We start from the raw sequence: 26299 nt of genomic DNA, 5'->3' as shown, positions 1-26299 counted from the left end.
AGCGCATGACTTATTGTTTTTAACTTTGGGCTGTCAGTGGAGGCGGGAGCAGCGTCTTGTAAAACAGGGCCTGCCACCTGTGGCTGCGGTGACTTGATAGAGTGGGCCCCTTGAAAGCATTACTGGCAGTTTAAGTGGCCGAGCTGGTTCACATTTCACGTGCCTCACACAGGACAGTTAGCCTATGGCTTTCCTTGAAAAATAGTAGGCTAACAGACAACACAGTTAGTTACAAATTAAATGGGGACAATGTATATTGTGGCTTTTTGAATCTAAAATATCAAACCATAATAGATTGGTTAAAACTTGGCTGATAGAGAACTGTTAGGCTGACTAAAACTGTCAGGCTCTTGGTGCTCCCTTAGGCCTATACCTGACATTATATGCCACCTTGTGGTCAAAGCAGTGAAAAGTAAACTGTGTTGCTGTAACTCCACATTCCAATGGTTATGAAACTGATTCTTCCCTGTATGGCCTTATTTACAGTCCAAGTATGTGATATATGCTATAAATATATATCACAGTTTATTCTAAATAAGGGGGAAAAAATACATTTTGAAAGAGAAGGACAAAGACACCAAAAGTAAAATAAAGAGTAAAAGTAACAAAAAAAAGTTAGCTCCAAGTTTTGTTTTGTTTTTAAACATGTTTTTGTTTGTTTGTTTTTAAGATAGCTGATTAAAATAGTTGGTTGTTTTGCTTTTCAGAATTGGAGAGTCTATGCAACATGTTAACAGACGTTTTGAAATTTAAAAAACACATTTTAATAGACATTTTTACCATGATTATTATTAGCAAAACATTAGTTTAAAAGAATCTTCGCCTAGCCCTACTCTAAATAGCAAGAGCTCATTAGAAGACATTTCTAATATGTAAATGCTGACTGAGTCTTTTTGAATCAACTATGTGGTCTATCTAGGCTTATACTGTATTATATCATTTCTGGTAAATGGTAAATCCACTTCTGGAGTAGCCCTGATAGACTGTAGAGAGCCCTACCCATTTCTGACGTAACCGATACTTACGTCACCACGCACGTCCATGTCGGGATTTACGTTGCTTCCGGGAGACGCGTTGGCAATTTCCTAGTACAGCGCAGTCACTTCAGCGTCAAACCGAGGCCAGGGCAGGGGGAAGGTGTGTGAGTGTGTGTGTGTGTTTGTTGGGTGTAACACAGGCTGGAAGACGACTCGCCGACACCAGAAGACACTCGGACACCGTTTTGACATGAGCAGGTAGGACCATTTTTAAATGTCCCCCTTTTTTTTTCTTCTCTATTTCGGTTTGTTCAACCGTTGACTTGTTGGTGTGTTGATGGCGTGATCCTCCGGTGTGTTTACCGAGGCGCTCGCTTTCAGCTGTGATTTTTTTTTTTTTTTTTTTTTGCTTCATGTGCCATATTTACAATTACCACTTACATGCTCGTGTTTGTTTTCACTTTCTGTATGTGTGCCTCTCTGTTTTCTTATACGGCAATCAAATGTAGGCCTATAGTTGGATATACTAAGATACACTGCCTGTCAAACCTCGCAATATCAGGTGTCGACAAGTTGATAGCAGCGTTGAAATTAGCAACCTGCCGCTAAATATTACCCCTGTTACCAGGGATGTCAGTTTATTATGTTTGTTGAAGATGCTCATAGGCTGTCAACCATCAACCCACGTATTTGTGATGAATGTGAGTTGTCATTTTTCTTTTACAGTAGCCTAAAGCCCCGCACTAGGCTATTCATCTTCGTTTTTTTTGTGTACTCATATTGAATTTCTAGCATTTTCCTAGCTTAGATACATTTCTCCTCTGCAGCTAATCAAGCTAACACACAGGAACCAAACATAGACCCCTTTCCTCAAGGAAAAAACTATCACACCCTGTAAACATGCAGGTCTAGTTGTTATGTTATTAGCCAACCATTAAGGCATTTTGGAGAAAGTAGCCTATTTGTTTCCCTCCTCTCATAGGCCTCAAATATAGAAATATGACTACATCATCGTGAGTACTTAAATTCCTAGTAAGCATTGTGTCATCTACATCAAAAAGAGGATGTAGAGACAAGAATGTGGGAGAGGAAACTGTCTCTTCTCAAACTACCTTCCTCCTGGTTGTATTTTCCAGATGTCCCCTCCTCAGTAAGTGAATTGTCACCATCACCAGATCTGCTGGCGATGAGCCCTGTCTGTCCTGGTATTGTTGCAACAGACAAACAGATCCAGGGGTCAAGCTGACTCTGCTCCAAAGGAGACTGAAATGAGATAGCACAGGAACTGTCATGCACTCTGGCGCTCGTCCCGTTACATGACGTACTGTAGCTTAAGCTTTTCATCTCATTTTAAGTGATGTATTATGTTACAACAACCACAGAGGATGTCTGTCTTCGTCCGTCCGTCCTGAATATGTGAAATGGCTTTGGTAAGGATATACCCATCCTAGTTCATGTGAGCCATGTGCCTTGTCACTGGTCATTGGGTTAGTAAATGATTTGAGGGTGTTTATCCTGTTATGGCCTTTTGATCTTGAATCTCCATGGAAACAGCTTCCTGTCCCTCATGTCTTACTCTGCAGCATCATAACAAACAGAGATCTGCTGCGTTTTCTATTCGTGGAGAGATTTGATAACTCTTCTTGGTAATATGATACACCTAACATGTTATGTCAGAACATTTGGCTCTCTCCACCCTTACAGTATTTTGGTGTCTGGTTTCTTTGGTGATTTCCAGAGTAGTGTACCGACACGTGAGGGGCCTGCACCAAGTAAATTGTTGATGATGACGCCACCTCGTAGGAATGCGTGGAGGGAAGAACAGCCCTGCCTTTGAGGCTCCATCCCTCTGAGTCTAGACCATCGTATTCTTGGCAAGGGAAATAACATTATCCTCCGCCTTCCCTACTGTAAAGCCCAACCCAGGATTGTCTGGCCAAACTATTATAGTAATAATGGCTGCAGTAACATAGGCCTCTAGATTTCCTTATTTATATAACCACTTTTTGCAACACCAAACAAACTGAATTGCACAAGCCCTTATAAATAACCTATCTGCAGGAAATCCTCATGAGCTCCCGTCGGGCTGTTCGGTAGATATTCCTAGAACTCCAGCACACACACACACACACACACACACACACACACACACACACACACACACACACACAGAGCTATCAAAGCGGCTCTTTCCAGATGTATTTAATAACTTCCTGAAACCAGCCTTGTAGATCGACGCAGAGTGTGGCAGCATTTACGCAGTAGCTCACCAGAAAAGAGGAACCAATCGTGTAGTAAAGTGTTAACAGGAAGGAAGGAAGATGAAAAGCTTTTAAGGCTTTGTCAAAACTTCAGAGCAACGCTCCAACAGACAGCTTTGAACTATTTGGTGTTGGCCACACTTAATTAACATGGATTGTGTTGTTACTAACGAACTTGTTGTGTTGACTTCACATGAGTTGAGCAGGAATGGGGTTAGAAATTTTAATGAGTCAATGAGGCCAGTCATTGAGTTTCTAGAGAGGCTTTCCGTGTTGGCCTCCCACAGTCCCTTTTATTTCAGTAAGTAGCCTACATTTTCATTAGAGGCTGTGGGGAGTGTAGAGTCACCGATTCATGAGTAACTCAGGATGACACGACCTCGGATACAGGATGACATGGCTGGGCCGCTCGGGTAAAGAGAGGTCTGTTGTGTTATCTTCCCCAGTTAGGAATGAGGGGAATTTTAAATCTTGATGTGTCTGGTTTTTCTAGCTCTGAGGTAAAAGGAGGATGAACTGTACCTGACTCGACATGCCAAAGGATGCAAACTGTGTCGAACCATGTTAGGGTTACGTTTTTTTATTTCATTTTAAAGTGCCATGTCATCTTCTCTGAACCTCATTGTCATCGTTGTTGCAGCAATTTAATAAGTGATGCACTCTTAGCAGGTATAAATGACTGTTTGACTAATAGCCTACATATTTGATCCTCAGGGTGCCCTGACATGGACACAGAGATGATTCCCAAATTTTCGTCAAAGGAGGAGGAAGTTGATTACTGGAAGTCACAAGCCCTCAAATATAAGAAAAGGTAGGCCACATGCTTTCTTTCTCATCATGAGATGGGATAATATCATTATATCTTCACTGAATTTCTTGCTGTGTGAACTGTGAAGCAGAACCCCTTGATCAATATTTAACCTGAGCCGTATGCACTGTGCTACTAAATATAGCCCAGATGTTCTGTTGTGTTTGCTTTGTAGAAGAAGAATATTATTTGCTTAGTAGGCTTATTTTTAAAAAGTAGATTACGTAAGAGTGTGTCATAGCTTATTTTGCGGTCTGTCCTGCCAGAACATTGAAACAGATATCAGCTGGCGGTAATCACCCGTATTAAACAAACACACTCGGAAAACATTAACAACTCAGCAGCAGCAACAACAGCAGCAACACAACTTTGCTGAATGGTTTGTAGACTCTCACTCTTATATAATAGGCGGATGCTAATTTGCTGAGTGTGTAGATCTGTCTGTAGTTATTAAAACATGTGATTATACAACAGTTTAAAAGTTTCAACAGAGGAAAACTGGGTTCAGCCATATAAGGCAAAGGCCCAGACAAGGTCTTTGAAATCGGTGCCCACAAACAGCTGTGGTTTACTCTGGAGGAAATGACGACATCCTTGATTTCTTAAACAGAGACCACAGCCTGTGTGGGGATACAGTAGGCAGCTCAGTCGTGCTGCCTGGGCCCCATCGTGTTAAGGTTGAAATCCGAGTGGTTTTCCAAGAAATTCCTGCTGTGGGTACAGTAGGGAAAAACATCAACCCGTGGAAAAAACAACCAAGTAAAAGTATAGCCCCATAGTAGCCACGGCCTGTCACACACACATGTTTTCGGGTGTGTATGTTCTCAGGATCACTTTTATAGTTATCTAACACGCTGTGTTTATTAGTTACCTAATGAAAAGTGATCCACCAAGGGTGATTCAACTTTTTCCATGTTGTTCCACCAGGCTACTTGTACTTCAGATTCAGAGTCAGAATACTTTATTCATCCCCGGAGGGCAATTCACTTCACATTCACATAGTTACTCAGGGCATATTTTGTAAAGCTCTTTGCGTGGCACAAAGTGCAAGAATTTCACTGTACTAGCTGTATATGTGACAAATAAAGTACCTTTACCTTTACCTTTAGGAGTATATAATCCTATACACAAGTAAAGTGCAACATTCAAAGTTAAAACGTTGTAACAACGTATGAAAAGTGCCATATAAATAAAGTTGATTTGACTTGATTTGATTTGAAGTGGAATACAAGTTAAAAAAAAAAAAAAAAAGGTTAAAAATAGGTCTTGCACAAGTAGTTAAAATCCACTACCACAATATCAATGTCAAGTATAACATAAGAATAAATTCAAAAAAAGAATAAAATACAAGAGGTTCTCTCCGTCCTGTAAGCGTAGTTTGTGGTAAGACAACCACTGTGCATGGAGAAGCTGAATTGCTGAAGGAGTAAAAGACCTGGCGTAATGGTTTGGTCTACACAGCCATCGCTAAACACCATCAGATGCACTCGTCTTCTCTCACACTCAGTTATTTAATGCCGCCGTGTGCCGCACACATGTTGCTCTGCCAGTCATTCTGAACCGTGAGGGAAACGTGAGCGAGGACGAGTGTGTGTGTGTACGTGTGTGTGGTTACACAGGGAAGTTATAGGGCCCAGCGTGCTGATGAAGCAGCCTCTGTGGCGCTGGTATGCGTGGAACGAGCCACGGCACAACAACTGATTCATGGATTCCACGGCTGTGTAGAGCCACTGAGAGGCCATTATCCTAGCGCAAGTCAGCTGATCTCAACCACAGTGTCACCCGCCACAGGCAGAATAATTGGGGTCAGTGCAGATGACTTAAATTCAGAGATTGTTATTCTTTAATCAGTCTCCTTGCTACATGGGGGTGGTTAGTTGTAAATGTATCTACCGGTACACACAGCAGAAACGTAATAGTAAATGTGTTTTTCCCCCAAAAGGTTCCCTGTGAAGGGTCAGTGCTGACCAGTGTGTACACACATCCCGCTTCTTAGTCCATATCTCCTTCCTGTTCCTTCCTCTGCCCTCTCATTTTCCCCTCACCCTCGACCTTTTAACCTGCACTGCAGCTGAGGACACATGACAGCAGGGCCTGTTTTCCTGAGCTACTTCTGAACCACCTACTGTCACAGTTCAGCTGTCTCTTTAGACCTATATATTTAGAACGCTTAACCTCGACAATGCTGAGCCGCACACTATTTCCTGTTTGGCAGAGGCAGGATTGAAGGTTAAAAAAATGTACAAATATCCGACCGGCTATTCATGCAGGTTTATTTCTGGCCAGTGGAGATAAAGCTACTGTACTAGAACATGCCTGAGCCTGGCTCATCTTGCAGGACAAAAGCCGGTCAGTTTCTAGAGCTCGCGGCCATTCAGCCGGTCAGCTCAACACAATTGAATGGTGGGCAATGAACAGCGAGGCGGAGGGGGGTTCGTAAATTGACAATGATTGTTTATGTTTTCCCAATTGTGTGCGCCATCCAGTTGCCACGATGCACAGGAGGAGCTGCAGGAGTTCCAGGAGGGGAGCCGCGAACTGGAGGCTGAGTTGGAGGCGCAGCTCAGTCAGGCCGAACACCGCCTTCGAGACCTACAAACCGAAAATGAGAGACTGAAGAACGAGGTTTACAACCTCAAGGTAACCGAGCCTGGTGACTTGCTGTGAAGCTTGTTTCCGAGGCCAGCATGCATTTATAGTCTGCTGGTTGGGATACTAATAAAGTAATTTGGTTACTCAAGAGGTTATCTGATCTCTTGGACTCAAGCACAAGGTCTAGTGTCTGATTTGTATGCTAGGTGTTAATAAGACATGGCCCTAGGTAATCCTCCAGCACTTCTTAATTGGATGGAAGGATAAGGAGGAAAAAAATAGAAAACTACAAAGACAAATTGGGTGTTCGCAGCAGACAGCACTGCTAGTCAGAATTTTAAAAGCTCTCCTTTGATCCTGTACGTTGGATATATTTCACCTGTGCATTGAGAACGATGCACTCACCTGAAAAGTGTTTTTTGTGATTCTTCATGTGAGCATGCTTGCTGCAGCTTGTGTTAAAGACAAACTGGGAATGAACCAGAGTGGTCGTAAATCATGCTTCTCCTGTGTCTGAGCCTCAGAAGGCCACATTTCAGGCATGCAACCCTGACACTGACAGTAGTGTGAAGTACCCCAGAGCAAAATGAGCCACAGGGCCTGCCCCAGGGAACAAAGAGGCCCTTTGAAAGTGACATAAAGTGGAAGCACATCTTCACTAGTTGTCTTATGATCTCATGGTTCACCAGGTTTCCCCTCTACTGCTGTTAATGACTGTTGTATTGTGCATAAAATGGCGAATAGTGTTTTTACAATGCATGCCTCCAGTAAAAGGAAATGACAAATATTGTCTCCTGGAACAAAGGTATCTTTGACGTCCTTGTGTCTCTACATAACACTCACTCCTCAAGCTCTTTTCTCTCGTTGACTCTATCAGGAGAAGCTGGAGCAGCAGTACGCCCAGAGTTATAAACAGATCTCCATGCTAGAGGACGACCTGGGCCAGACTCGCAGCATCAAGGAGCAGCTACACAAATACGTCCGTGAGCTGGAGCAGGCGAACGATGACCTGGAGAGAGCCAAAAGGTCAGAGAGACACAAGTGTATACAGACTCGAGCAGACAACAACACCAATGCCAGATTTGAAATGGAGATTATGCAAATGTGTCTGGAGCTACAGTGATGAAGAATAAAGATATCAACAGTTGTCCATCTTCTTTTTTTGTGTGCAGGGCTACAATAGTGTCTCTGGAGGACTTTGAGGGCCGTTTGAACCAGGCCATTGAGAGGAATGCCTTCCTGGAGAGTGAGCTGGATGAGAAGGAGTCTCTTCTGGTGTCTGTGCAACGGCTGAAAGACGAAGCACGAGGTAAAGACACGTCACATGCAGATCTATTCAGCCCCTTTTTTTTGCAAGGCAGTATGTCACAAGCGTACAGGTGAGCGGAGGAGTATTTCACGAGTTTGACTTCCTATCCTCCGCAGACCTGAGACAGGAGCTGGCGGTGCGGGAGCGGACGACAGACAGGATGTCGGCACCCAGCTCTCCCACCTTAGACATCGACAAGATAGATTCTGCAGTACAGGCCTCGTTATCCCTCCCAGCCACGCCTGTAGGAAAGAGCATAGAGCAACCCTTCATCGGCTCGAAAGGTCAGGATTAATCTCACCATTCTATTTACACAATAGAGATGGAAAAACAAACTACGCCGCGTGTACTAATATCAGCTTGTGTGTGTGATCTAGCTTTGACCAACGGCTGTGGCAACTCATCCCTCACCCCCAGTGCGAGGATTTCGGCTCTTAATATTGTTGGTGATCTCCTGAGGAAAGTCGGGGTAGGTGTTATTATTAATAAAAAAAAATCCCCTCTATGTATCTTATAGCATACAGCATTTTTATGGTTGACAAACTAAACTCAGAGATGTGTTTGTGATGAGGCTCAAGACAGATGGTGTTTCCCGTTTTTGTCACTAGGCCTTGGAGTCCAAACTCGCCGCCTGTAGGAACTTCGCCAAAGACCAGGCAGCGAGAAAAAACTACACCACTGACAATGGCAAACTCATCAACAGCAACGCCACCAAATTCTCTCACTCTCTACATACCTCTTACCTGGACAAAACGTGAGTTAACCTGTTCCAGACGCTCACATCAAAGCTTCAGAGTTCAAAAAGCAGTCGGTGCCTTTTACCTGTTGTTCTGCATATTTGTTACTAGCCTTTCCATGTTTGCTAATGCTCCACGTGTTCTTGGCAACTGTAGGACTGTTAATGGATTGAACCCTAACTCCTTGACCTCCATGGCAACATCCAGAGCCGTGTCTCCCCCAGGCATGCTGCCTCTGAGTGTGTGAGGCGCCCACCCCCCCACCCCCCTACACCAGAGAGGACACTTGAAAGACCATTACATTGTGTGCTACGTGTGTATGTGTGCGTGCGTGTGTGAGTGAGTGACAGCGAGAAAGGGAGATTGAAAGGAAGAGTGATGGGTGTGTGTGTGTGCGTGCGTGTGTTTGCCTGCTTGGGATTGTGCATTCTTTTTGAAACCTGATGTGTGGAAGAGAGGCTCGACTTATACGGTCAACTTGCCTCCAGTTTGCAGCTCTAAATGCATCTGTGAGCAGGTGCACAGTTACTTGTGCATATTTACCTGCCACATCCTTGCATGTGCCTAAAGCTGTACCGTTCTGTGCTTGTATGAATGTTATTCCAACGTGTTGCTCTCTAGATGTCAACTCTGTTCATTCGAAAAACTACTATCCCTGACAAAAAGTCTCTAACAGACTACAGCTTCATCTTAGCCTTTTTTTTTTCTTCCTGTCTTTTCACTTAAATTGCACAGTTAAGCTAATTTCAATTTAGAATGTATTATATTTAAAAAGGGATATGTTCATATTAACTAATTTATCTCACAGTATGCTTTAAATGAAATATTTCCTTTGCAATTTCTTTGCATGTGTGTATATGTGACGTGGGGGCGGGGAGGTGTAGATGGACCCCATATTTATGACTGAAGTGAATGTTGATCGTTCAAAGCCATGTAGCCATAGTGCAGTCTTTCCTCTTGTTACAGGCTACTCGCTGTAATCGGTTTGGAAGTAGTCTTCATGTTAAAGGTTGGAGATATCAGCTGGTTCTGTCCTCTGGGTTAAACCTGCACTTAAAACAAACTGCTCCTCGCATGTTGCTCTGCAGTCCGGTGTTTTCTTCTGTGGGCATCCATTGGCATTTTGAGGGAACAGTTTATGCCTTTTTTTTATGTTTAATGTGGAGATACAGTTTCAAGTGTTGTGACAGGCTCATTTACCTCGTTCTGATGCAATGGTTGTAATCCATGGTGCATTTCTGAGTAGATGAATTTAGTTTTATTAAAAACTCCAACCCACACAAAAGTATTCTCAAAGCAAAATAAAAAAAATGACTCAAGGAAACTTTTTGAGACTGTTAACTTTGGCTGCTGTATATGAACTCATGGTTAAGTGTGGCCTTTGTGTCATGCAGCACATTTGCTGACTATGTGTTAATTTGACTTTTGGCTCTTTGATTTTTTTTTTTTTTTTTTGCAGGTTGGCTATTGTCCAATGTCCATGCATTCGTTTTACATCCCAGATTTTCGTCTAAACCTATTTTGCTCTTCATAGATCCTTGTGTCACCATTTTGACATCTCAAAGCGTATTTGCAGCCTTTAGCATTCAGTTATTTAATAATTTGAGATGTCATCATGGGCACTCTATGAGCCTGTTACTAAAGTTGTTCTCATTGTATATAGCTTGTAAGGATGGTAATTTTTGCCTACCACATTTGTACATACTGACATTTGGAATTAAGGTCCTATTTATTTCAGATTCTGTATGGCATGTGTTCAAAGAAAGAGTTTTACTGTTGTACAGTGGTGAAAGCCATTGTATCACGATATCAAACTGTCAAAATTGTTTAAGTAAATAAAGATTGAGATGACAAAGACACTGTACTACTTTCTGTGTAAGTAAATTATATGTAGTTTAAAGGTTCTGTAATGTATGTAGCAGAACACAAGGATAGTAATGGTATCCTGAACAGTGAACAAAGTTGCCACTCCTCTGTGTCAGTTTTAATCTTAGTTTTTCTGGGGTTTTTTTAATGGAAGCTAGCCTGCTAGCATGTGCATATTGGCATAATATGTGAATATGAACACCTAATCTTGAGCTAGCACAGTGTGGTTCATGTTCTATTTCAGCTGAGATGCAGGCGGAGCATCGGTTTGAGATGCTGGTGGTGTAGTGCGACATCTAGTGGCAGTGAGGCTAAATTACAGGACCAAAACATGGTTCATTTTCAGGACAGTGTATCTAGCTTTCAGGCACACTTTGAAACCATCAGTGCACATTGTGCTGTTTGATAAGTATTTAATTATAAATGGTTTAATTATTTGATATTTTGCAACAAAATGTATATTAAAAAAGGCTAATAAACATTAAAGCAGCAAATCGCCGTGTTCGGCTCCCCAGCAAGGCTTGGTGTCGATCAGTCCAGGCCCAGTTTCTTCTCCATATCCTGCTTTAATATATTCTTCTTGACCTAGAAAAACAAAAAAGTAGCAGTGATCTCAATTATGCTGCTTACAGACCAATCATTTAGACATAGCAGTAGTAGTACACAAGAACTTGTACCTTTCCTGAGACGGTCAGTGGGTAGCTGTCCACAAAGATCACATAGTGTGGGATCTTGAAGTGAGAAATCTAGAAAAGAAAAAAAAAAGAGAAGCGAACATCAGTCCCCTCTGTGCTCTCAAGTTGGGTGTGTTGATCTTTTGGCTCTTACCACCTACTCTCACCTGGCCTTTGCAGAACGCTCTTATCTCCTCTGTGCTGGAGGTCTGGCCCACCTTCAGCCTGATGCAGGCACACACCTGCTCACCCAGCCTCTCATCTTTCACTCCAACCACCTGGGAAACACAACACCTTAAATTCACATCTACTACTACTATAAAGTGACCTCTCCATGAAATGCATTTGGAACATCGATTAGAGTGATGAGTGTTGATTTAAAAAAAGAAAAAAAAAGAGATTTGAACAGCTGTTAAACAACAAAACTGAAACTTTACAGTCGATGGGTTAGATACTTTGCTGCCCTCCAGTGGTTTTGAGTCTTACCTGCGCCTCTTGCACTTTGGGATGTGTGTAGAGAAACTGCTCTATCTCAGCAGGGTAGATGTTCTCCCCTCCACGGATGATCATGTTCTTAATGCGTCCTTCAATGCGGCAGTATCCCAGACTGTTCAGGCTGGCTGTGTCACTGTGTAGAGGAAGGTTATGGAGAAAAGTTGCACATCCCACATGGATTCACAAGTAGAACATGGACACCACTGCCACTGATGTAGACATCCACAGTGTGGTAAAAAGAAAAAAACATGTGTTCAGTCAACATTTATCTTACCCAGTCCTGTACCAGCGATCTTTGGAAATGACCTCATTGGTTTTCTCTGGATCAGCCCAGTATCCTTGCATGACACAATATCCTCTGATCATCAGCTCACCCGGTGTCCCCAGAGGGAGGATCTCCCCAGTAGAGGGGTCAACCACTTTAGCCTGTGGTTACAATCAAACTGTAAGCCATAGTGTTGTCATCTAAATATGTAGATACAGGTTGTGTGAGAGAGGGGGGCATACCTCAGTGTGGTTCATGATACAACCAACAGTATTTATCTTCAGGTCCTCGTTGTCATGTAGGAATCCCAAAAATGTGGCAGGGCTATTCTCAGTTGTTCCATATCCAGTCTGTTTAAACATGATGGATAAACATTCTTTTAAACTGGAAAAGCATTTTTGAAAAGACAAAAACAACACAAAAAAACAAAATAGAGGACATGTAAATGCTCACCGTTATCCCTTTCATATTCATGTCTGTCTGCAGCTTTTTCACAAGCTCACGAGGGCATGGAGAACCCCCCATGATCCCTAAAGTACAACAGAGAGAATTACAATTGCTTCAAATAACGGATTCAAACATCACACAAAATTTGGTACAAAATAGACTTTGTTTTTAAATGTCTTACCTGCTTCAAGCGATGACAAGTCATACTTGTGTAAGTCTGGCTGGCTAAGCAAGTCGGTGAACATTGTGGGAGTGCCAAAGACGATGTTACACCTTAAATAACGATACACTTGTTGCAGTCAATGAAAATGCATGGCAGCTGCTATGGTGTACATCTGAGAGTCATTTGGGTGATGAGAAGCCTTTTCCCCTACCTTTCACTCTCAATGGCCTCTAAACTGGCAGTGGTATTGTAGCCAGAGGAAGGGAAGATCAATGTGATACCGTGCACTGCCATACTCATCCCTCCAAGCACAGAGCCAAAGCAGTGGAACATGGGTACAGGCACACACGCTCGCACCTGGGGCTGAGGGAAATATAGGGAGCATACTTACTCATGTTTCATACTTTGCATTTTGTTCAAATCAAGACACAAATACTGTACATGTATGTACTTACGCTTGATGGATATCCCAGTCGCAGACCCATAAAGTAGGCGTTATTCACAATATTGTGATGGGAAAGAGTGGCTGCTTTTGGACTCCCAGTTGTACCCTAAAATATCAAAACAGGACTTGCTCTCATTCATTGTTGACATACCAAACACTCACACCCCACCACTTCAATCAGCCATTGCAGGCGTGCAATGCATAAAATCCTGCAGCTCAAATTTTAGAGGAAGATGGGATCTCATTGTGTTTCCAATGAAGTGCTTGATGAGTCTCTGTTACATCAAGAAGATAGTCCAAGTGCATGCACGCCATTGTAAAAGGTGCAATTGGGAAAATTACTGATGTGAACTGAATGTTGATGGGGTCATCACAGGACAGCTTGCTCTGTAGATCCATCAGCAGTTTGTGGTGCCGACTCTCTCCTGCTTCCATCACATCCTCTATGTGGAGCATCCCCGGCTGTCTGCTGTCTGTCACAATCACCATACGCAGGCTGGGCACCCTGTGGTATTTAAATTGCATCAAGAAAATCAAATCATTAGTGTCATTAGAGAAGTATTGACAGTATCTTACTATCACAAGAAAAAAAAATCTGAAATCTGTCAGACCTGAAGCTTTTGACCTTGCCAGCTCTTGCCATCTCTGGGCAGAGCTCTCTAATCATCTCACAGAACTTCTGGGTTTTAAAGTGAGTAGGGCAGACCACTGCTTTACACTGGACCTAGACACAACACATTCATTCTGTTTGAGTTATATTCTTACATGCCTTTGTGTAAAGATTGTGTTAGTTTTGACGAGAGTCAGGTGCCTAATTTGACATGCTTTTGCAAAGTTTCACTTTGGTTGAGTACTATATGTGGTTTTGTAGCAGGCAAACGCACTGTGCCACATCACTGGCCAAGTTGTACTGTACCTTCTGTAAAGTAAACTCCACCTCCTTCAATTGATAGGCTGGGTTCAATGACACCTGTAAGGATGACAACACTTTAAAATCAAATCTATTTATTCAACGAGGGCTTCGTTCCTTCCTTGCACAGTGCTCTATGCAATTTTGTGCAAACTAAACTAAATTAAAACTAAACAGCCATTCATCACACATGCCAATTCCTTTACATTTAATATATTATACAATGTTGTATAATGCGTAAATCCTGTATATAGTGAACAAAACATTGAGGGAATGTAATGCTTGGTAACATATAATGGTACAGCTACATAATAACTCCCGTGGGCCCCTGGACAGGTTCAATGTACTACTCAGTGACACTTGACGGTGTGTTGTAATTTGACCTGAGCTGAAAGACTGTCTGATTAACCACAAACACACACTGTTGTATCATTTTAAAGGGATACACAGCTCCCAAACTCACCAGTATAATTCCAGCCTTGGCTGTGGCAAACTGGAAAAGGATCCATTCATATATGTTGGGTGCCCAAACTCCCAGTCGGTCACCTCGCTTCAGCCCCATTGCGAGGAGACCTGCAGCCGCCTTATCAACCTGCACCAATGAATGTCACAAAAATAACTGTTTTCTTTTAAAAGGTATAAGTGAGAGATGTTTTTTTTTCTTATGCATGCAATAAATTAACTTGTTATAAGCCTCATGATTATTTCTCATTGTTCCTAAAGCCTGGAGAGACCCTGTTAAACCAGACTTTGTTAGAAACATTAAACATTGTAACCAACAGCTCCTACCCTTTGTCTCAGTGTTGATCAATAAACCTGTAGTGTAAAAATGAAAATCTATTGACTTTGACTCTCAGTGGCCAGTGATTGGATCATTTTCTTGCAGGTTTCAGAGCTCCAAAAATATTAATTGAATCGCAAGAAGCTATGTTGATACATGCATGAAGGTTCCTGGTAACCAAAATCTGAGACACACATCTTGCTGAAGCTGTGCAAAGGTTTTCCGGATGCCATCCTGAAGGAAGACCACAGCTTCACGGTCAGGCCAGCGCTGCACTGTATTGTCCAGGCTCTGGCTCACAGTCAGGGGGAGCAGAGGGATGGTGGAGGTGCCATGGACATAGCTGGTGGTCAGAGTGGGCTTGTGAGGGGCACTGTCCACATGGAGAGACCTGGGCCTGAGACCAATATTGAGGAAAAAGCACATAGGTCAAACACACATGCACATGTATGATTTGTAAAGCGCTACAGTAACTGATTATTTCACATAATTCATGATAGAATACATTAGTTTCCATAAGCTCTATAAACAAGATATAAAAAACACACAGCATGCCAAGACAATCAGACTTAGACTCAGTCTTAACAGCCAAAAAAATACCACAGCATGAGTTCGGTAATGCAAGCAAAAACAAGTCTTTGTTTTAGTGCAATGATGTGAACCTTAAACCAAAACAACCATACAGAAAAACACTGAGCTCATATTGTTGGCTGACAGCAGAATCTTCATGGTTAGCCTTTGAGTAAAGAAATTACCAGACAAATGTGTTTCTTGTTCTTTATGCAATGGATTTATATCATCAGCTAGAAACAGGGCTTTGTTGATTCTCTGCATTTTGAAGTTTTGTGCAAGTATTATTTCTCAAACTCTCCGGCATGTTGGGTCATTAACAACAGTGGTTTCTGTGGGGAAAACCACTACAAAAACCTTGTTTTTGAAAGACATGAACTCTACAGACCAAAAGATGCTTAATCATTGTTATGGAACAAACTGGTGCAGTCCATGTTAATTCCCCCAGAGAGCAATTGAGAAATCGGAACATTCAGAGCTAGGTCGAGGGTTAGGAGGTTAAAGTCTGTGATACCTGGTTGTTAAATATCACAGAAAGGAGGGAAGCAGTGAGACACAGACTGTGTAGCTGTACTGTCTGGATAGAGGCATTGTTTTCACAACAATACATTCGATAACAGCCACCTCCAGGTTGGCCATGAAAGGTCATTGCTCAAAATAACAAGGCCTATTTTTTTTTTATTATTATTGTTACAGCACTGCCTAAAACCAAGTTGTTTTTCAAATATCTCTCAAAGATCTTTGTCACTTGATTTAAAAGCAATGTTAATATTGTTAAGCACTGAAGACATTAATAGAGCACAACTAGACTCTCCTATATACTGATATTATATAATGAAAGTAGGGCATTCAAGCAGAAGAATGGAATAGTAAGTTCTTAATCTCAAACAATTAATTGAAACAAAGCTAACAACAGTGGGGGTGGGTATACAAAAATGTCAATAGTATCTCAATAACTTGTCATATGCGTTTCTGTGACTCTTCCGGTCTCTCTGTTCCACCTGCTGGTGACACTCTAAGCCCAATGGACACATTCTGAAATGTCATCCGAAAGCCAAATATCCCTAACTTTTTGTGAGTAATGTATTTCCATATCTCACTTCAGAGTGACACCATGACACAATTTTATCAGAGCATGAAGAGCATAGACTTACGGGCACCACTGGAGCAAGCCTGTGCTGCTTGATTTCCATGTCTTGCTGTGTTTGAGTCCATCCACAGACCTCAGACTGTGAGCACAGGACCTTAACATCGAGTAAGAAATCAGTCCTGACATCGGACTGAAGTGTCACAGAGTCTGTCTGTTTCAGCTGAATCTGAACACAGTCCTAATATACTGTAGCTGAGAAGACACTGTGTGTTAATGAGCTGGTTCTTTACTCGAGGTCTGGTTATACATTACCACTGTAACTGTAATCATTGACTAACTGACTGAGAGATAAGAAAATCTTTGATTTCATTACAAGACAAGACAAGACAATAGAAGTGGTTCAAATGGCTCAAATGGTTTGAAAAGTTAAATATTTTGAAATCTCAGCACTCAAAACAACCTGAGGGAAATGTTCTCACTACATTTGCTTCATCTTTTGCCTAAGATCATTTTTTAAGAAATCATGAAATGTCTAGGAAGGGGACACAGAAATACTGAAGCAATTAACAACACGGCCAAGCCCAAAGTTTTTTGTTGTCGTTGTTGTTTTCTCCCTCAGGCACAAAGTTTAATGCTTGAACTACTTACCAATAATTATCTGTCAATATTGTTTTTGTGATGTAATATGTAAAGGAAAACAGCAAAGGCACCAGTTCCAAAGTTACATTTCAATCAGGACAGACTTAATTCTGAGTCAATTAATAAACTTTTATTGCCATGTGAAAAACCAAGAGAGGAAAAGTGAGAAATGTGAGAGTGTTTGGTGATTAGACCCCATCATTGTGTCATTATATACAGTATATATATATATATATATATATATATATATATATATATATATATATATATATATATAAAAGGTTGTGCAAAGTATCCCCAGATCTGTAGTTGATGTGGAGTGGACTCTGATGAGCTTAACCTAGTACTGGACATGGAGACCGGAGGTGAATGGGATGGAGAAGGGTCACAGCAACATAGACCAAGATGACAGTGCAGTACAGATGATAACAGAGTTTAAAGTTTGTCAGTACCAGTATGATTGGCTGGTTCAGATTGTGGTGAAATCTGTTTGGTTACTGAAAATACCTGAAGTCAGCTGATTACAAGTGATGAAGTGTGAGAGAAGATTGTGAATGAAGGAGGCATAATGATGATGAATGATCTACCTGACTAAACTCATGCTTAGTTGCTTTAAAGGGACGGAATAAGGAAAATACTCATAACACTGCAACTAATTTTAATTTAAAGAAAACATTGTCATGCACCAGAATTCTGTATAAACAACAATGATAATATCTTGCTTAAATATTGATTGCAAATCTGTTCTCAACCAACCGACATCTTCAAGTGTCAATAATGAAACTTTTCAGAACTTTAAATATGCAGTCACAGACATACATCAGAAAGACACAATATTTCTTACTCAATGTAAAATGCAATCCCTAACCTCAAATGTGAAGCAATCAGTTACAGAGTCACTGTTGCATTGATCGCTCCTGCCACCTGTCTTTTTTCCCAACATGTATACACAGCTCACAGATTAAAGGCCCAGTTTCTTCTCCATATCCTGCTTTAATAAGTTCTTCTTGATCTGAAAAAAAAAACAAAAAGGAGCAGTGATCTCAATCATGCTGCTTATACAGTATACCAATCATTTACACATAGCAGTAATAGTACACAAGAACTTATACCTTTCCAGAGACGGTCAGTGGGTAGCTGTCTACAAAGATGACATAGTGTGGGATCTTGAAATGAGAAATCTAGAAAAAAAGAAGACAGACTTCAATCCACATTGTGTTCTCAGGTTGGACATGTTTGGATTTGGCTGTTTTATTTACCACCTACTCTCACCTGGCCTTTGCAGAACGCTCTTATCTCCTCTGTGCTGGAGGTCTGGCCCACCTTCAGCCTGATGCAGGCACACACCTGCTCACCCAGCCTCTCATCTTTCACTCCAACCACCTGGGAAACACAACACCTTAAATTCTTAACGACCACTATACAGTAGCTGCATCAACAGTGGCTGCCATCAACCATTTATAGACACTTTACTGCCCTCCAATGGTTTTGAGTCTTACCTGCACCTCTTGCACTTTGGGATTTGTGTAGAGAAACTGCTCTATCTCAGCAGGGTAGATGTTCTCCCCTCCACGGATGATCAAGTCCTTAATGCGTCCTTCAATGCGGCAGTATCCCACATTGTTCAGGCTGGCTGTGTCACTGTGTAGGGGGAGGTTGTAGAGAAAATCTGTACACCCCACATGGATTCACAAGTATGGCATCCATTGCTAATGTATATGCATCTTTACCTGTACAAAAATGTTTTTTTTCTGTTGGATTACACACAGTCATAAGTCAACATTCATCTTACCCAGTCCTGTACCAGCGATCCGCGGAGATAGCCTCTTTAGTTTTCTCAGGATCTTCCCAATATTCGTGCATTACACAACTGCCTCTGATCATCAGCTCCCCCGGTGTCCCCAGAGGGAGGATCTCCCCAGTAGAGGGGTCAACCACTTTAGCCTGTGGTTACAATCAAACTGTAAGCCATAGTGTTGTCATATAAATGTGCAGATAAAGGTTGTGTGAGAGAGGGGGGCATACCTCAGTGTGGTGCATGATACAACCAACAGTATTTATCTTCAGGTCCTCGTTGTCTTGTGGGAATCCCAAAAATGTGACGGGGCTGTTCTCAGTTGTTCCATAAGCTACCTGTTTACACATGTTGATTGTGAGTTTTATTTATAAAGAAATGTTATTTGAAAAAGGTGCATAACATATAAGTCCTTACTGTTATCTCTTTCATGTTCATGGCTGTTTGCAGTCTCTTCAAAATCTCTGGGGGGCATGGAGCGCCTGCCATGATCCCTGGACAAACAGACACGGATGCTTCAAATGGCTTCAAATGTACAAACATAGTACTCTGTGTGTGTGTGTGTGTGTGTGTGTGTGTGTGTGTGTGTGTGTGTGTGTGTGTGTGTGTGTGTGTGTGTGTGTGTGTGTGTGTGTGTGTTTGCCTTAAAAAATTCTTACCAGCTTCAATGGTTGACAAGTCATACTTGTGTAAGTCTGGTTGGCTAATCAAGTCAGTGAACATTGTGGGAGTGCCATAGACAATATTACACCTTGAGGGGAAAAAAACAAAACAGTTGGCAGGTCAATGAAAATCCATCAGGCTGCGTTTCCATACAAAGTCACATGGCTGACAAGAGGCATGCCATACCTTTCACTCTGAATGGCCTTTAGATTGGCGACGCTGTTGTAGCCAGCCGAAGGGAAGACGAGTGTGACACCGTGTGTTGCCATCATCATTCCTCCAAGGACAGAGCCAAAGCAGTGGTACATGGGTACAGGCACACACACTCGCACCTGAGGCTGAAGCAATTATGTAAAGCAAGTTTACTCATGTCTCATTCTTTGGGATCTATTCAAATCAACACCAAAAATATGCACTTACTCTTGATGTAAAACCCATTCGAAGACCGATAAAGTAGGCATTATTGACAATATTGTGATGGGAAAGAGTGGCTCCCTTTGGACTCCCAGTCGTACCCTGAAACATAAAAACATGACCTGATTTGAATCAGTGTTAAATATACACTCATCCTCTTCACTTTATTAGAAACACCTGTACAGGACCTCTGTTAATTTAACTTGGTGGGGGAAAACATAATCGCATTGACTTTGACCATGGCATAATAATCATTGCTGGCTAAAACAGCAGAAGACCATGTTGGATTCCACTCTTATCAGCCAAGAACTGAAATCTAAGGTTGCAGTGGGCACAGACTCACCGAACCGGGGAAGATGAAGGCTGGAAATACATTGCAGAATGTATCTGGTACGCTAATGCTCGGTTTTCAATTTGATGTTAACAGCAGTGTTTGTGGCCTCTCCAAGCAGCAAGTCTGCATCCAGTAGAACGACACGGGATGTGGTGGAAAAGGAAGATTCACGGCATGAACATGCAGCTGACAAATCTAGTGAAATTATTTGACAAAGTTATGTCAACATAATCCTGTGCAATCCATACCACAAAAACTGAGGCTGTTATGTAAGTAGTGTTTCCAATAAAGTGCCTGATGAGTTTATGTTACAATATGAAGTCAGTCAAAGGAGTACAATACTAATTGTTAATGGGACAATGCTGAAGATTACTGATGTGAACTGGATGTTGATGGGATCATCACAGGACAGCTTGCTCTGTAGATCCATCAGCTCTTTGTGGTGCCGACTCTCTCCCGCTTGCATCACATCCTCTACGTGGAGCATCCCCGGCTGTCTGCTGTCTGTTACAATCACTATATGCAAGTCTGGCACCCTGGTAAACCCAAGACAGGATACCACAATTTGTAGTGACCTTAGAAAGTATTGACCATACTGTATCTTACTACAATGATGATGATAATAGAGAAAGAGCATGCATTGTGAGAAAGTTTTCTGAAATCTGTCAGACCTGGAGCTTTTGACCTTGCCAGCTGGTGTCAGGTCGACCTCTGGGCAGAGCTCTCTCAGCATCTCACAGAACTTCTGGCTTTTAAAGTGAGTAGGGCAGAGCACCGCTTTACACTGGACCTAGAACACACCACATTCATTCATTTATATTCTGGCTTGCCTTTGTATATGGGTTTCACTAGTATGACTAATAATTTGTTAGTCGTCTAAACTGACAAGCATTTAATGCCAATGCACTTTATTTTGGTTAAGTGCTATAATAAGTGCATTAACACTGGCCATGCCATACCTTCTTTAAGGTAAACTCCACCTCCTTCGCCTGATAGGCTGGGTTCAAGGACACCTGCAAGGATGACAACAAGTCTGTTTATATAACCACTCGCCACATATTTTCTCAAAGGACTCTACATATACCATGTTTCCCACGCCTTTAATACATAGTAAGTTTATCACACCGGTTAGTACTGTACATATTGAGGAATTCAAATGACCCGGTAAACAAATAATGGTACAGCTACATAATAACTCCCGTGGGCCCCTGGTCAGGTTCAATGTACTACTCAGTGACACTTGACAGCATGTTGTAGTTTGACCTGAGCTGAAAGACTTTGATTAACCACAAAGACACACTGTTGTACATATCATTTTAAAGGGATACACAGCTCCCAAACTCACCAGTATAATTCCAGCCTTGGCTGTGGCAAACTGGAAAAGGATCCATTCATATATGTTGGGTCCCCAAACTCCCAGTCGGTCACCTCGCTTCAGCCCCATTGCGAGGAGACCTGCAGCTGCATTGTCAACCTGCACCAATGAATGTCACAAAAATATTAGACAATTCTCATGGACACAATATGTCAGTAATGCCTTGAAGGAACTTCTTTAAGCTTGGCATAAATATTAACTTGAACTCATTATGAACTGATTAGCTTTCAGTGGTCAAAGTTTCAACAGGAATGGTTAATATTTATACAGTATGACAGTGATTTGAAACAAGTCTAAATCACATTCCAGTTGCTCCAGTTATAATGTGATTGAATAACATGCAAATCTGAAACACATTCATAGCCAGACCACTGCAGCTTTCAAAAGCTCCAAAAATATCAATGAAATATTAAGATTCTATTGTGTTTATAGATTGATATATTAATAGAGGCTCCTGATAGCTGACAGCTCAAAATCTGAAACGCACATCTTGCTGAAACTCTGCAAAGGTTTTCCGGATGCCCTCCTCCGGGAAGACCACAGCTTCACGGTCAGGCCAGCGCTGAGCTGTGTTGTCCAGGCTCTGGCTCACAGTCTGGGGGAGCAGAGGGATGGTGGAGGTGCCATGGACATAGCTGGTGGTCAGAGTGGGTTTGTGAGGGGCACTGTCCACATGGAGAGACCTGGCACAGAGAACAACATTCAGGAAAAAGTGCATGGGTCAAATACAATGCACTATCACATGAACATTACTAAAGATTTTGAAGAGAAATTGATTATTAGGCAGTCATCTTTACAAAATACACAAACCTTGAATGAACTCAATAAATGAGAAATAAAAACACGCACCATGCCAAGACAGCCAGACATTTACCTACAGTAAGCATGGGCTAGTTAATGCAAGCTAAATTTGAGGAGGTATATTGTTTCAGTGCACATACAGTATGAAGCCTTAAACCAAACAACCATACAGAAAAAACACTGAGCTCATATAGCTGACAGATGTCATAGCCTTTTGAAAATAAAAGTTTTATCATTTTACTGTATGCTTTATGAAGAGCATAAACTTACCGACACCACTGGAGTAAGCTTGTGCTGCATGGTCTCCATGTTTTGCTATGTTTGAGTCCATCCACACATCTCAGACTGTGAGCTGAGAACCTTATTGAAGAAGAAATTAGTCCTGACATTGGTCTGAAGTGTCACACAGTCTGTCTGTCTGTGTCAGCTGGATCTAAAAAAGCGGAGCACAAGACACAGTATGTTAATGAGCTGGTTCTTACCAGTTTACCTTTTGCCTGCTTTATCTCTGCTTGTGTAATATTTAACCTCCCCTCATTCTAACAGGCTGCAAGATAAGAGTATTGTCAACATTTGGCCATTCAAACAACATTTGAGTGCATTTAACGAATAGATTTTCTTCATTCCACTATACTATTGTATTATTAGGGGAGATAAGCAGGGCACAAATGCATTTCGCAAACACAGGGAAGCAGTTTGAAGTGATTTATTAGGGGAGGAGGGGCAAAACTCAAAAAAGTCTCAAAAAATCCAAACGTAAGGAATCCAAACAAAAGGTATGATAGAAAAATACAAAAGTGGACTTCAAAGTGCTGAACTACTAGGGAAAAACCCAAAGAACCAAGACCCAAAAAAGAAAACCAAGGACTCACATTAGGGAAGCACATGGAGGAAAAGACACGACGAGGAAGACAGGACGGACTGGCAAAACAGGAGCGAACATGCACTAAAGAGACAGAGAGTTACAGTAATGAAAACACAGGACAGAGGTGTTGAAGACACCAACAAAGCTAGACACATGGGGGCAGGAAAAAGACACAATGATTTCAAAATAAAACAGAAAACCCCAAACTAAAGGGGAACACATGAAGGGCATGACCAATGTTTATCCCTTCTGATTTTTTATCCACCACATCTGTTTGTTTGTAAGAGATTTTGAAAATGTCAGCTCTAAAATAAAACAAGAGACACTGCTGAAAACAGCAACCAGGAGGGTAAAACTTGGCTCTAAACTATTGCCCTATTTAATTTTAGATAATCTTGTCTTGTAGGTGGACACAAAAACACTACTGCAATTAGCAAGACAGCAAGATGCAAAGTACAATGTATTATCCAAACCAATTTTTGAAGACAACCAGTGCCAGGTCTAAATAGATTCCCACAGAGGTGCCAGAGTTCATCGTTTGTGTATACCATTAGCATGAATAGGGCCAGATCAAGGTGATAAAATACCATGGATCTATTATAAGATAATATAATACATCCATGTAAAATACCCTGCCCCGAAATTATTTTTGGCGCTGCCTTTCTAAATATTGACCACCAGGTGGCAGCGCAACTTCCGTTGGCAATTTAGAAATTTTAATCTAATCATACAAATAATAATAATAAAGCAATTAACAGAGACAGCCAGACGAAAAAAGTATTTTATTTTAGGCTATTTTTTATTTTTATTTACAAAAGAGCTATTTTCCACATGTTAACATTGAGAGCTGCAAAGTTTGACTCAGAAAACAGTTAGGCTATCTTAATTCCGTTTCCGGTCTGACTAGTAGTTTGGAGGAGGTCGTGTCCAATTGATGGCAAGAACTTATTTAATTTGTTCTGGGTGTTGGTAATTGCCTTGCTAACATTATGTTTGCAACCTTTAATTCTGCATCAGACTAAAATGGGAACACTGGGGGGATGGGAGGAAACCTGACGGACAACATGGAGTGAAACCTTAATATAGGTATTTCATTAGTAGTATAGCCTATAATGTTATAGTGTCCTGTCCTCTCTCCCTTCACCTCTCAGATAATTGCCTCCACCCTTGAAGCATGGCTGGAAGACAAGCTGCACTCAAGGCCATTGACTGGGTGTCTTTTGCAGAGAGGGTGCCACCCAACCAGAGGACCATGTTCAACAACCTGAAGACACGGAGCGATGCTATTTCTGCCAAGTTTGTGTTCCCGAACAAATACCATAGACAGCATTTGTCAGTTGTCTGTATCTGTCGTTGATTCACATTCAATTGGTATTCTCTTACGTATGTTGTGTGTAGCAATTCAGTGGTTAGCACTGTCCGGCTCCAGGGTTCAAACACTCCCTATCCCCTTGTTTGCAGTCACATCCTCCCACAGTCCAGCAACATGGAGGTTGTGTTAATTGGCAACACTCAATAATGTGGATGTGGGTTGTGAGTGTGCTGGGACTGCAGCTATAGGCCTCAGCACATAATTGGATATAGGATTAGCTGCGCTGTTCAAAACATGAACAGATGTTTGCAACAATTTGATCTGTGTTCACAGGCTGACCTCACTGCTGGAGAAACCTGCCGCCATCGACTGGAGTTACTATACCGTAGGTCAGCTGTGGTTAAAGGTGACATGGTGGATGAGTTTGAGATGAAGGTAAGGGAAGATCAAGTTAAACCGTCATCAGCATTTCATAGTCATCACGTATCATATTAACTGTTTGTTTCTCCACAGTTTAACGCCCTGAAGGTCCCTGAGCCTGTCGATGCTCAGACAGCACTGATCAACTCTCAGAAGGCAGAAGCGGTGAGTGCCTCTATAATGCATCCATGTTACTAATTACTGAGGACGAACCAGATATACTTGTGACTACATGCACTGACATTTGTGTTTGTTGCTGTACAGACGTTGACATTTACAGCCATATCATCCACAGGTACATTCATATCATGCTGGTCTTGACATAGTGTACAGTACACTGCACACAAACAGTATACTCTGTCATATCTCTGTCTTTCAGAGCATGACAGCAGCTTCTTACATTGAAGCATCCAAAGCTCATATCGCCCAGTATCAAAAAGAGGTTGGTGCTTTTCATCGGAACATACATTATCATTCAGTGTTTATCATTAGTATAGCAGAATATGCTGTTTTAAAAAAAAACACAAATCTACACTTTTTGTTTGTTCTTTTTATTTTATTGAGAATATGCCACTCTTAACTGAACTGAACTGTGGTAGAGTCCTGCAGCTAGAAAAATCAAAGTGCAGAGCAAATTCAGCGTCTGACTCAGCGTCTCTTTTTCTTTAGGATCCTTTCATCAGCTGTAATATCAACTATAATGAAACTGATACCTTCTTAATTTACCAGATTCAAGTAAACACTTCATCAAAATCCCCCTTTTTGTCCTGATCCTCTGTTCTACCTTCCACCAGCTGGACAAATTTAGGAACATGATTCCCTTTGATCAGATGACTATCGAGGACTTGAATAAGACTTTCCCAGAGACGAAGCTGGATAAAGTGAAACATCCCTACTGGCCACACAAACCTACTGCTGACCAGTAATTTCACCACACTAAATGTATAACATATGTCCTCCATTGAGGAAACCCTGTACAGTATATGTACAGTATAAAAACCATCTTTGCTAATTCAAGAGTTTGTAAAATGACTGAAATGTTTTGAGCTTTTTTCCACTGTGTGTAAAGCTGTATGAATAGAAAGGAAAAATGAAAATGAAACATGAGGTATTTGTTTGGTTTCTTCTTAATTAGACCTCATTCATTCCTGACACTAAATACAAAAAAATATTGGTGCAACGCACTGACTTTTAGTGAACAGTAAAGGAGTTAGAGGTTGTCCGTGTTCACAGGCCCATTATAAACAAGCTCATAGATCCCTCACAGGCAAACAACTGTTATTTTATTACT

General features: G+C 41.6%; 4 protein-coding genes across 6 annotated transcripts; 2 read left to right on the top strand and 2 right to left on the bottom strand.

The window, feature by feature from the left end:
- The first annotated feature begins 1101 nt into the window (after positions 1–1101).
- ndel1b (nudE neurodevelopment protein 1-like 1b) lies at positions 1102–10535 on the top strand. Its single transcript, XM_085784081.1, has 9 exons — positions 1102–1235; positions 3953–4049; positions 6533–6686; positions 7516–7664; positions 7811–7947; positions 8064–8231; positions 8325–8416; positions 8556–8701; positions 8841–10535. Exons 2-9 carry the CDS (start codon positions 3964–3966, stop codon positions 8929–8931), a joined length of 1023 nt encoding a protein of 340 aa, XP_085640207.1. The 5' UTR covers positions 1102–1235; positions 3953–3963; the 3' UTR covers positions 8932–10535.
- Positions 10536–10962: 427 nt separating this feature from the next.
- LOC146982850 (medium-chain acyl-CoA ligase ACSF2, mitochondrial-like) lies at positions 10963–16623 on the bottom strand. Of its 2 annotated transcripts, none has more exons than XM_085784077.1 (16): positions 16455–16623; positions 14926–15127; positions 14413–14541; positions 13956–14009; positions 13651–13763; positions 13382–13544; positions 13050–13145; positions 12806–12957; positions 12613–12704; positions 12438–12514; positions 12227–12334; positions 11994–12145; positions 11711–11852; positions 11392–11502; positions 11228–11296; positions 10963–11135 (listed from the first exon to the last, which is right to left on the bottom strand). In XM_085784077.1, exons 1-16 carry the CDS (start codon positions 16574–16576, stop codon positions 11082–11084), a joined length of 1836 nt encoding a protein of 611 aa, XP_085640203.1. In that variant the 5' UTR covers positions 16577–16623; the 3' UTR covers positions 10963–11081. The 2 variants fall into 2 exon arrangements, with proteins under 2 accessions (XP_085640203.1, XP_085640204.1); XM_085784078.1 differs by having other exon boundaries at positions 14926–15121.
- Positions 16624–17670: 1047 nt separating this feature from the next.
- LOC146982849 (medium-chain acyl-CoA ligase ACSF2, mitochondrial-like) lies at positions 17671–23394 on the bottom strand. 2 transcript variants are annotated; one of them, XM_085784079.1, is made up of 17 exons: positions 23284–23394; positions 22682–22844; positions 22098–22293; positions 21581–21709; positions 21195–21248; positions 20907–21025; positions 20609–20771; positions 19908–20003; positions 19674–19825; positions 19484–19575; positions 19242–19318; positions 19055–19162; positions 18822–18973; positions 18529–18670; positions 18302–18412; positions 18142–18210; positions 17671–18041 (listed from the first exon to the last, which is right to left on the bottom strand). In XM_085784079.1, exons 2-17 carry the CDS (start codon positions 22798–22800, stop codon positions 17991–17993), a joined length of 1830 nt encoding a protein of 609 aa, XP_085640205.1. In that variant the 5' UTR covers positions 22801–22844; positions 23284–23394; the 3' UTR covers positions 17671–17990. The 2 variants fall into 2 exon arrangements, with proteins under 2 accessions (XP_085640205.1, XP_085640206.1); XM_085784080.1 differs by having other exon boundaries at positions 22682–22838; positions 23273–23299.
- Positions 23395–24438: 1044 nt separating this feature from the next.
- atp5pd (ATP synthase peripheral stalk subunit d) lies at positions 24439–25938 on the top strand. Its single transcript, XM_085784076.1, is given in 6 exon segments — positions 24439–24572; positions 24922–24973; positions 24976–25023; positions 25102–25173; positions 25388–25450; positions 25803–25938. Coding segments are annotated over 6 exon segments (489 nt in total). The 5' UTR covers positions 24439–24450; the 3' UTR covers positions 25935–25938.
- The last annotated feature ends 361 nt before the right edge of the window (positions 25939–26299 follow it).

This window comes from Trachurus japonicus, chromosome 8 (assembly GCF_045865225.1).
Source record: "Trachurus japonicus isolate A0001 chromosome 8, Traja_1.0".
In the NCBI taxonomy this organism is placed as follows: domain Eukaryota; kingdom Metazoa; phylum Chordata; class Actinopteri; order Carangiformes; family Carangidae; genus Trachurus; species Trachurus japonicus.
The sequence above is the reverse complement of the archived record's forward strand: the minus strand, read 5'-3'. Positions and strand labels throughout refer to the sequence as shown.

Bases quoted from the DNA above. Each gene is read 5' to 3' on its own strand.
- ndel1b (XM_085784081.1), top strand. From the start codon at position 3,964: ATGGACACAGAGATGATTCCCAAATTTTCGTCAAAGGAGGAGGAAGTT. The intron at 7,665-7,810 runs GTCAGAGAGACA...TTTTGTGTGCAG, and splicing joins GACCTGGAGAGAGCCAAAAG to GGCTACAATAGTGTCTCTGG. The intron at 8,702-8,840 runs GTGAGTTAACCT...TGGCAACTGTAG, and splicing joins ACCTCTTACCTGGACAAAAC to GACTGTTAATGGATTGAACC.
- LOC146982850 (XM_085784077.1), bottom strand. From the start codon at position 16,576: ATGTCAGGACTGATTTCTTACTCGATGTTAAGGTCCTGTGCTCACAGT. The intron at 13,146-13,381 runs GTAATTTTCCCA...TTGATATTTTAG, and splicing joins TCAACATTCAGTTCACATCA to GGTACAACTGGGAGTCCAAA. The intron at 12,515-12,612 runs GTAAGACATTTA...GTTGTACTTTAG, and splicing joins CTTGTCATCGCTTGAAGCAG to GGATCATGGGGGGTTCTCCA.
- LOC146982849 (XM_085784079.1), bottom strand. From the start codon at position 22,800: ATGTCAGGACTAATTTCTTCTTCAATAAGGTTCTCAGCTCACAGTCTG. The intron at 20,772-20,906 runs GTCTGACAGATT...TGGGTTTACCAG, and splicing joins GGCAAGGTCAAAAGCTCCAG to GGTGCCAGACTTGCATATAG. The intron at 18,042-18,141 runs GTATAAGTTCTT...TTTTTTTTTCAG, and splicing joins CACTGACCGTCTCTGGAAAG to ATCAAGAAGAACTTATTAAA.